We start from the raw sequence: 11817 nt of genomic DNA, 5'->3' as shown, positions 1-11817 counted from the left end.
CAGGGACGGTTTCTACAACCTTTCTTTCTTGAAAAAAAAAATCTGAAGTTTGGTTAATTAATGATGTCAATTAATCTCTCTTAATTCAAACACTACAATACGCAAAAGACGAGTGGATTAATGCCTTCTCTTCATTAATTATGTTCTTTCTCGAAAGAAAAAAAATTTTAAATTGAATTTATCAACTTTCAAAAAGAAGAAGATATTTTTGTTCTAGTTAAATATATATATATATATATATATTGGTAAATAGATTTCATTGCATTACAAGAAGCTAATATTACATCTCAAAACAGGATTGTAAGGCACGATTCACGGGTTTGGACGTATGATCGAAAAATATGATAACCAAACAAAAGGCCTTCCTTGCCAATTCATTGGCAGCCCAATTGTTTTCTCTACCCATAAAACAAAAACAACAGGAGAAAACTCACTAAAAAATATTTAATTTGATCTATGTATTTATTAGAAAATTTTAATTTAGTTAATATTTAATTTTTATCTAATTTAACTTAAAATTTTCAATTTAAATTCAATTTACCTTAAAAATTAAAATTTATAAATTAATTTTTTTTGATTTTTTTAATTTAGATAAAAAATTAAAAAGTTTAATTTTTTGATTTTGGGACTAAAATTTTTAATTTCTTAATTTAAACCAAAAAATTAAAAATTTTAATTTTTTTTTTATTTTTGAGCTAAATTAAATTTAAATTGTAGCTTTAAGGTTAAATTATACAAAAGTTAAAAATGTGTTAAATTAAACTTTTTCAATAAATGTATAAATATAATTGAGTTGTAAGCAGAAAACTCTCTCTTACAATATGTTTGAATTAAATGTATAATGACTTTTTAAAATAAGTTAAAATAAAGTAATAAAAGGTGAGATATTAAAACCTCTTCAACCCACCAAATTGATGGATAGATTCATGAAGAATTTTTTAGAGATTTTAAAATTTTTCAAAAAAAACTTTACTTTCCTTAAAAGCCCTCTTCCCAAATAAATTTATTACTAATAATTTATATCTTATTTTCAAAAACTTCTTCTTTAACGATGTGCTTGATAATATTTTAATTTTTAATATTTTTGTTTATTTTTCATTAAAAAATGAAAGCGTTTGGCTATTTTTTTTAAGTTTTTATGAAAAATAAAAAATAAAAACCGAAACAAGAAAAAAGAAAGTCATAAAACATGATTTTTTTTTTCTTTTGGATTATCATTTACTTTGATGAGAAAAGAGAAAATAATTCCAAATAGAAAGATTACTTAGTGCTTTCGAAGTACATATTTCCTATCTCACATAGTCATATATATATATATCAAATTTTTTGGATAAAAGTTTAGTTGAGTTGAGTTGAGTATATATATATATATAAGTCCATTAGGGCGATTGAGGTGAGTCGGAAAAGGATCAGTTAGCTCTAATACCACTTGTCACGGAGTCATTATCCTCTTCTCAAAAGATACACCTGATGGGGTGTACAGCACACTCGCTTTGAGGAGCCTAGGACCTCCGTTCCTTTCCGACGTGGCCTGGCGAAAAGGAACGGAGGTCCTAGGCTCCTCATACTGGCAGAAAGGAACGGAGGTCCTAGGCTCCTCATAAGCTGGTGCACACCCCATCAGGTGTATCTTTTGAGAAGAGGATATTGACTCCGTGACAAATGGTATCAGAGCTAACCGGACCTCTTCCGACTCACCCCAATCGCCCCAACGGACTTGGGTAAATAGGGTGGCCGACGACAATGAGGGCGTTGCCGGAATCGGGTGAGGGAGAGTGTCACAAGAGTGCCTCAATCCTACATCGAAAAGTAATGGAGATCCTAGGCTCCTTATAAGTAGATGTGCTGCATACCCTATCAGGTATATATATATTGCACTCTCCTTTAATAAGCTATATTTTCATGTCTATAGTAAGTACTAATTTTTCAATGCTCTTAATATATATTATAAATTTCCTTATTTTTAAATTTATTTTACTATAAATCCTCTCAATTCGACCTTGACATCTTTCATTCTCTCTTATGGCTATTTGATTCTTTTGCCCACATCATTAGTCTCTCTTTCATTTTCTCACTAAATATATAATAATTAGTTGCTTTCATCATTATTCTTCCCTAACATTTTGTCAAATTTATTCAATTTGATTTAATTTAATAGTTAAAAGTATATAAATTATCTGATAAAAGTTATATTTAAGTCTCTACTCTTTAATCTTCTATAAAAAAAAAAAAAATTATTAAATTTTAGCAATCAAATTACATGAAAGAGGTCAAGTCTTCTTTGATTAGTTGCAGAACAAATTTGAAGAAATAATGTGCAAGCATGATTAGATTTGGTTGATTTTTTTTTTTTTAAAAGAATATTTGACACATGTTTATATTAATTTATATTGATATTGATTGGCAATAATGGTGTAGTGAATTTAGAAGCATGGGATTCCTGAAAGATGAGGATGTTGACGCTTTGATGGTGAAGGTACGAAAACCAACACTTTTTTATTTGATTAGATAAAAATAGACAACTATGAGAGAATAAGAATAAAATGTTATATTTAAAATTAAATATTTAAATTAATAATAATTTTATATTAAATATGTGAAATCACATGAAAATAAATGTATTTAATATTAGATTAAATTTTTATATATGAATTCATATATTTTGTATATATATTTTAATTAATTTTATAAATATATTAATATAAATATTTAATTTAATAATAATTAAATTTATATCCATATAAGATCCAACTTATATTAAATATATCTTTTTATATTTAAAAAAAATCCAATAGTCTTACGTATCATACATAAGTCTCTAAATTATGAATATTTCTTATCTATAATAAAGTATATATCCATCCAATCACTAATTGATATATGATATTTTTATTATAAAATATTATGAATAAAATATAACTTTTTTATTTTTAATTAATTTTTTATCAAAATTTATTTTTTTATTTTTAATTAATTGAATGTATAAATTACAAGTCCTGATATAATTAAGAATTTTCTTTATGGTTATACTTTAAAATTTAATAATAATAATAATAATAATAATAATAATAATAATTCACATGAGACTCTTCCCTTTGCAAAAACACTTTATTTGGTCAATTAAGCGGGTGCCTCAATTTCTCGTTTGTAATGATGGCAATTTAACATTTGATCCAAAAAGATGCGAAATATATTACTGAATTAGTAATTTAATATTTAAATATTTATTTTCTAATATAAAAATCAGCCATCTAAATCTTAATTTTTTTTCTCTTAAAAAATTTTCAAAATATATTCAATCTCATAACATTTTAGGATTTATATATAAAGAATGGAAGTTAAATTTATTGTTTTATCTATGAATATAATAAATATTTTAACTTATATTGTATGATATATGATTATTAACTCATTATAATTTTAAACAAGTCTAATTAAAAACATAAATTTATACTATTTTTATAATTTTATAAAATAAATTTTAATTTTAATAATTTAATTTATAAATTATATAAGTTTTGCAACTATATTTTCTTATCAAATAAATTTAAATAATAATAATAATAATAATAATAATAATAATAATAATAATAATTTTTATGAAAGCTGGTGGTTGGCCAATATGAGAAATGCTGATATTCCCGATTGTTATTCTTCTTGAAACATGTGAAGCTAATATTATTCTTGTGAATGCGCAAGTGGATAGAGGTGAGCAGATTTCAGTTTAAATTGAAAAATTGAATTGAATTGAATTAATTTGATTTAATCAGTTTGATTTTAAAATTTAATTGATTTAATTTAATTTTATATTATAAAAAATTCAATTATTTTGATTCGATTAAATTTTAAAGGAAAAATTTAGTTAAATTGAATTGAATCAAATAGTAATTTTATATATTTAAATTAAATCAAATCGAACCGAATAGATTTTTGAATTACTTTATTTTTATGGGAGATTTCTGAATTATATTTTATTTTTTATATATAAATTATTTAATTTTATTGATTAATGGTTATTAGGGTCAAAGCAAAATCAAAATTAGACCAAATAACTTAAAAATTAAGTCTAAATGAAAAAATCAATCAAAACCGATCGATTTGAACCGAACAGAACCGAAATAAAGAGGTTTTATTTGATTCGATTCGGTTTCTAAAATATGTTATTTGATTTTCATAATTTAATTCGATTCGGTTTGAACCGAATGCTCACCCTTAATCAGCAAGTGAAGTAAAGAGCCGACATTGCTTCTTTGGATGGTGATGGGTTAAGACTATAAAATACTTGTAAGTGATTGATAAATAATTAATATACATAATAAAAAATAACTTATAAATACATTTATTGTTAAAATGATAAAAAAGAATATTAAATAAATTTATGATACAATTTTAAAAATTAAATAAAAATAATATAATAAAATATTTAATTAAATTAATTTTTAAATACCAAAATGAAAAATTAAGTTCTTCATCTTAAAATTTTTTTTATAAGCCAAACTTATAAATTTAAAAATTATTATAAATAAATAAATCAACTTATTTTTAAAACAAATAGAAACACCTCTTAATCTCAATGCCACATGGTAGACCCATTTGTTTCTATTATTGAATTTTGTTTGATCTTCAAAATTACATCTAAAAGAATGAGCAATCATTGCTACTTGGTTCACTAATTCTCAATTTTTTCCTCATTTTCTAGTAAAATTACAACTTAAGGAGCCAACATCTCCACCCATCACAATGCAATGTCCCCCTTTTGTCCAAACCAGTATCATTGAGGATGTTGAGAATATTCAAAAAGAAATTGAAATTTCTTTCTATTATTCCTAAAGAATACCCAATTTGAAATTGAAACCTAAAATTGTTCTTACATTTTTTTGAACATATCTATCACTGAATTGGAGCTTTCAGTGCCAGGAAATGGGTTTCATGTGAAATCTTTATTGCCAAGACATAACTCATAAAGGTTTCCTTTTCACATAACTAATTAATAATTGCTGTGCTCTTGATGATTACCATGGAGAAATAATTACTTGATGCATTGGATTACAATTCAAGTAGTGAATGAGTATATATATATATATATATATATATATATATATAATTCTAATCCAATGTGAAAATACAATTTCAGACTAAATTGTGATTAATCTGTGATTCATGCTTTATGAAGGCTGCAAGGTATGTAGGCATACTTAGTGATCCAAATGCATGAGGGAGGGAGAAGAAAGGCTAGAAAGATCATTAAATTAGCAACACAATGATAAGACTATGGAGAAGCAAATTCAGCAACTAATTAAACTAACTCTGAGTTGTTAATATATAACAATCATCTCTTGTTAAATTCCTCACAGAATCTTTCAACAACTTACAGGGTATATTTATTCACAATGGCTAACTCATTAAGCTGCAATAGAAATTTCGCTGAAGGGAATTTACAGGAAGACGATGGAGAATGGCACAGATATGCTGGAGTTGCATTGACGGTTGAAAGTGCTGGAAATGGATGGAGAATGTACATTTCGTCGAACTTGACTAATGTGCAGCTGTCATGCTGTATGCGTAAGATTAACAGCTCTATTCAGTCTTTCAAGAATGCTATTAGCCTTTCTTTTGGCCCTTGAAGTGCCATCTCGTGCTAGTTTAGAGATTGTTCCATAGGCATTCTCTTCTTCCCTCACCGCCTTCCACTTGGTTCGATCATACAAACAGATTATGTGGAGAATGGCAATGCAATTTTCCTTGTTGCGTTCACAAATACTCTCCCTCATTATGCGAAGCAAGCAAGGAACAGCCCCAAGCTCTCCCATTTCTTCAACAGCCCTCTGATGAGTAGAAAGAATTGCAACTATAGCTAATAATTCATCAACAAGTACACCGTTCATAATCTTTTCAACAATTACCTTCACTGCACCATCCTTCACAGCTCTTGCCTTGTTTTCATGTATGAAACATAGGGTAAAAATTGCAGAAGCAACATCTTTCATGGCTAAAGGATTTCCCTCTTCTAGAAGGTCTATAAGTGGTTTTAAGGCACCTGATTTCCCAATAAGTGCCTTGTTGGAATCAAGAGCAGACAATGTAAAAAGGGCTGCAGCTGCATTAGTCCTTGTTTCAATGGTTCCTGAACTTAAGGCTTCCATAAGAAGAGGAATTACGACTGGGGTTTCAGCAACAAGTTTCTTATTGTTGTCATGGATCGAAAGATTTAAAAGGGTTGTGATTAAATCTTCTTGAAGATCAGGGTGAATATGACTTCCAGACTTGCTTGCTGAAAGTGGATTGAGCAATTGAGGAATGGCATCAATAGACTCACCAAATAATGCCCTGAATGAGGGCATCTTCTTTGTCAACAACCGAAGCTCCCTTGCAGCATCTTTTTGTTCAGGAAGTGTCAACGACATCTTTTCAAGCAAAGACAGAAAATGGTCACGATCAGCTTCTGTTATTCCCTCCTCATTAACATAGTGAACAGGGTCCGGTAACTCTAATCCTTGATTCTTGCACCATTGTGATATCATTTCCCTGACCAAGTGATTAGGAGTAAGAAGTGTGTGTGACAGTACTTGCTGAGTGAGAGGGCATGTCCGGTTCCCTGCTTTCAGCCATTTCTGGATGAAGGGTCTATCATAAGTCTGCACACATCGAAAAAGAAAATAAAACAAATCAATAACCAAGAATAAACAAAATAAGAACAGGAGCGAACCAACATTAAAATAATAATAACAGAAAGACTCACAGCAATTAATTCCATTAAAGGTGAAGTAATAAGTTAATCAGCCAAATAACAGCGGTGAATGACTAAAACAAAGACTTCTGTTCAATGCATATTTTCTCTGCAAGAATCCTGTCAATTATTTCACCAGAAATTTGCTTCCCTTCCAACAATGGTCAAAAAATGATGGAATTTAAAAAAAAAAAAAAAAAAACTTCATTTTTATATTTTTGCTTGTTCCTGTCATCCCTTCAAAAATACTAATCAAATCCATCATTCTAAACTGTATAATCTTCTATGTAATATAGCGAAAGATTCATAAACAGAAGACAACGTCATAAATAAGGTTTAAATAATCCAAATTCCAACCAGCCACCTAACTTCCACTTTTCGTAGTTCTAGAAATAGCACAAGCATACACGGTACTTAAATTTCACCAACCACTAGATTTCAAAGCCTGTCTTAATGATAATAAATATAAACCAATAACAAACACTCAATACAAACTGCCCAACAGTACATGTCACACAGAAAAAAAAAATCTTTAACCTCCGTTTGTTTTCTGTGCAATTGGGAGAGAAAATAAGAAATTGAAATATTTTGGTCTCCACTTTACAAAGAAGAATTGCCTGAACTGAGTGAAATTGTATTACAAGGCCAGATTTAGTAAAACACTTTCATTTCATTTCCTACATTTTCTGATCATGAAATTTGAGCACAATGCGAAGAAAAAAAAAATTAAAGCGATCCGAATTAGAGAAATTATCATGAACAGAGAATTAGGACACAGATAAATTATCATCATGCCACTTTAACCCAAATTCACATACGAGAGGTAAAGAAAAGGGTCTAAAAACAACACTGAGAGAGAGAGAGAAACAAAAATGAATTAACATTTTTAAGGATTCCACATCAATTCACCTGAATGTTTAACAAAATTAAAAACCCACCTCCATTAAGCTAAAGTACTGTAAAATAAGTGAATTGCTCAATTGGCTCGGCCCAAAGTGAAAAACTTGAAACGCAAAACAGCAATCACACATCCTCAAGCCATAACCGGCATTTTGTCAGGTAACAAACAGAACAAAAAAGAAATCATTTAGAAGGAAAATACAGAAAACAAACCTGGCCAGTGGCCAAAATAACAGGATCTCTCATCAATTCGTTGGACAAAGGACACTTAAACTCATCGGGACACGACAGCGTTTGGCTTAATTTGAAAGACAAAGATCTCTTGTTCATCTTTAATTCCATCAAAGCAGAGAGAGTGCATTTAGCTTGATCGATGGTATGAATAGGGTAATCGTCGTCGTCTTCGACAATGGTCGTTAAGAGCTTTCGCAGTTCCTTCTTTAATTCGGTGGCCTTGGCCATGACCATGGGATCGGAATCGAAGCCACCGGCCTTGGCCATGGAAGGCAAAAGCATGAGAGGAAGAGATGAAAAGGATTAATCTATTAGAGGAAGGCGTCGTGGCGCAGAATGGTGAGACAGAGAACGAGGGGGAGGAGGAGGTGGAGACTGGAGAGTACTCTCTTTCATTCTCTCTCCAACTCTCTTTCGTTTTAAATATTTTAACAAGATTATCTCTCTACTCTCTCTTGCATCCTTCTCCTTCTCCTTCTCCCTCTTTAATTTTTCTTTTTAAAATATTATTTTCTGTTTCTAAAGTCACTAATTTCATGAACTGAAAAGAGGCATAAACTACTGTACTTCTTTCTATTTTCATGTTATCCTCTTTAATTATTATTGATTTTTAGAAAAATTACTTTTTCATTCTTAATATGTAAAAAATAATTATATATATATAAATATTTTTTATTATTTTATTATAATATTAAATTAATATAATATATTTATTTTATATGTATATAAATATTTTTACATCTTAATAAAAAAAATATTTTTCTTTAATCTGATTTAATTATTTTTCATATAATTAATTATGATTGAAATTTGAATTTAAAATTTAATTATTTTAAAAATAATTTTAATGTTATTAATTAAAATTTATTAATAAAAATAAATTTATTTTTATTTTTACATAGTTTTAAGAAAATATAATTAATATAAAATAAAATAATAAAATTTTTTTATTTATTTATTTTTTAATGTATCCTCCATTTATTTAAAGAAAAGTGAAAGGTTAAAGAGGGGAATGAATTGAGTATAATATGATTATGAAAAGTAGGGATATAAATGAAAATGAATATAAAAGGGGAAAGCGAAATAAATAAACGGAAGAGAAATGAAGAGGACAGGGACCCACAAAGGTCCAGCGTGTAGGAAATCACGGAATCCAGTCCCGGAACAGCTGGCACGAGATGTGGTGTTGATTATACAGAGAAAGAGAAGTGGCTGATCTGCAGTAGTTATCTGTTTAGCATTATGTTAAAATTATAATTAAAAAAATATTTTTAAATATATTAATTAAATTAAAATATTAAAATAATAAATTAATTTTATAAATTAATTTTTTATATTTTTTAAAAAGCAATTTTAATTCTTCATTTTAATGTCAAATAGATATATTATAGCATCACATACTGGCGAATTATAAAATGTATTACTGTACGTGTCTCATTTTCTACAAAGCAGTGGATCTCAAACTACTAAATTTAAGTTAAAATTATTTTTTTAATAAATAATGTATCTAATAATTTGTATTTATTAAGAGTCATTTAATATATTTATTTATTATTAATTTTGCTATAAAGATTATTAATATTATATAAAAATTTGTAATATTTATATAAAAATAATGTAATATTACATAAAATTATAAGTGTAATGTTACACTAATTAGAAAAACCGTTAAAAAATTATATTAACATATAAAAAAATTATATTAAAATATTCCCAACTTTGGATATTCTATTATATTATAAAACTTAAAAACATTATTAACATAAAATATATAAAATAGCGATAATTATTTATTAATTTAATTTAATAACTTGTGTAAGATTTTTTTTAAATGTCTATTTATTAAATCAATGATATTTTTTTTTAATTTAAGGATGGTTGAATGAGTTTTACTATCAATAAAATTTAAAAAATTATTATATTTAGTGAAAATAAAAATAAAATTAATAAAAATAATATTTCTTAATTTTCTCAAAACCTCAAATACCTATGGATAATATAATTCATAAAAAAAGACATATAAAAATATAAGGATTGAGTATATATTTTATATTTAATTTATATATTTAAAAATTATCTTTTTCATATAGATTATGAAAATTAAATTTGAAAAAATAAAAAGTAGGACTATCATTCAAACTAATTGAAAAAATAAATTGTGTTATTTTAATTAAATCAGGGGTTTGATATATGTGGGGTAGAAGCCTAAAATATCGGATGGAGGAGTGCCGGGATTTGCAGCTACCCATTGAAAACAAACTGAAGCAGGTTACGCAAGATAGGTAAGGCGAAAAGGGGTGAGAGAAAGTGATGGAGAAGTCTCTACAACGTCAACACTAATAATGAATCTAATGATGCCACCCTTCAAGCCTTCCTTTAATTTCTCCATGTGTTCTGTGTTATTTCACGAGGGTTTGCTTCTTATTTGAACCAAGGATTTGAGATGGGCTTGTGTTGAACTGTATAATGTCTCTGTTGTGGCGTTGATTAATAGCTGAGTTAATTTAATGAATTGCTTATGATCCCTTGGTGTTAAGTTTATGTGAATTTACCAAGAAAGCTAACTTGACAATAAAATAATTAATTTAATTAATTTAAATTAATAATAAATAAAAATATATAATTAATAATTTTAGTAATAAATTTAATAAATAAAATAATTTTATTGATAATTAATTATTAATTAATTTAGTCATAAAAATGAGAGAGAGAGAAAAAAAAGTGAGCAAAATATTAATTTTTTTGAGAGAGAGGTAAAATAATAATTTTATTACTTTTTAATTTATAATCCTGCTATTCTTGTTACGAGTAATTATTTTAAAATAAAATTAAAATTAAGTGAAATTATTAAAATAAATTGAAATTCAAAAATAAAAATGAAAAAACCTCTAAACTAAGAGACGATTGGTGTAATACAATCTAAATGGCCAGATTCTGATATTATAATAAAAATTAAAGCTCAATTTTGAAATCCAGGAATTAAGGTTACAGGGCAATAAATTATAAATAGGTTATAAAGTATATAAACGCTCGATGTAAAATAATAGATTAAGAAAAATTTTTGTTAATAATTTCAATAATTAATGAAAAAATTGAAATATTATTATTATTATTATTATTATTATTATTATTTAATTAACAATAATAATATTAATTTTTAAATAAATCAGTATAGCATGTTAAGCTACAGTGAAAACATTATTATAGAGTAAATTTTTATTAATGCATTGTAGTGTTTATTAACAATTGTGATGGCTCACCAAAATCATTCTCATTCTTAATCTAACTCTCAGCAGGAAATAAAATATTATTTAAAAAAAAACTATTTTTTCAAAAAAAAAATATATATATATATATATATAATAACAATGGAATCTTGGCAAAAGAATTGTCAAAATATGCTTTTGGCGGGAGACATGGAGAACCCAAAAGAATAGCGTTTGTCGCCCTTCCCATTTCCCTTCTTTCTCTCTTTATGCAATATATGATATTTCGGCGCTCTATGCTAATTAATGCGGATCATCCACCAGTCTTTTTTTTTTTTTTTATCCTTTATCTAGTGGGACCCTTTTTCCACTCACCTATCCGATTCGTATGTATGCCAACTAGGAATCTTGTGATTGTGTGGTTAGACTAAGTCTGGCCCACGAAGTCCCACGTGTTCTCCGTCCTCCTCAGGTCTCCCAAAGCTGCCCTATCTGTTAATTTTAGGTAGGGCAATGGATAGGATAATTATCCGTGAAATCACTCTTTTAGAATTCGAACCGATTAATAATTTTAAAATATGAGTTTATCCTAAATTCAATAATTATTATAGAAAAATACTTAAATTTATTTAATTTTATATATTCTAATTAACAATTTATATAAAATTATTTTTTATTAATAATTTATATTTTAAAAATTTAATAATTTCATAAAATATTTAAATTTTATTTTATGCAAAATAAAATATA

At 26.8% G+C, this 11817-nt stretch overlaps 1 protein-coding gene across 1 annotated transcript; it reads right to left on the bottom strand.

Moving 5' to 3' along the window:
* Positions 1-5230: 5230 nt before the first annotated feature.
* On the bottom strand, positions 5231-8326 carry LOC110650583 (U-box domain-containing protein 9). Its single transcript, XM_058129128.1, has 2 exons — positions 7841-8326; positions 5231-6635 (listed from the first exon to the last, which is right to left on the bottom strand). The coding sequence occupies exons 1-2, from the start codon at positions 8141-8143 to the stop codon at positions 5550-5552; spliced, it is 1389 nt and encodes a 462-aa protein (XP_057985111.1). The 5' UTR covers positions 8144-8326; the 3' UTR covers positions 5231-5549.
* Between the last annotated feature and the right edge of the window lie 3491 nt (positions 8327-11817).

This window comes from Hevea brasiliensis, chromosome 10 (genome assembly GCF_030052815.1).
Source record: "Hevea brasiliensis isolate MT/VB/25A 57/8 chromosome 10, ASM3005281v1, whole genome shotgun sequence".
NCBI classification, from domain to species: Eukaryota; Viridiplantae; Streptophyta; class Magnoliopsida; order Malpighiales; family Euphorbiaceae; genus Hevea; species Hevea brasiliensis.
The sequence above is the reverse complement of the archived record's forward strand: the minus strand, read 5'-3'. Positions and strand labels throughout refer to the sequence as shown.

Coding starts and splice junctions, on each gene's coding strand:
- LOC110650583 (XM_058129128.1), bottom strand. CDS start 8,143: ATGCTTTTGCCTTCCATGGCCAAGGCCGGTGGCTTCGATTCCGATCCC. Junction 6,636..7,840: donor TTATTTTGGCCACTGGCCAG/GTTTGTTTTCTG, acceptor CGATGTGTGCAG/ACTTATGATAGACCCTTCAT.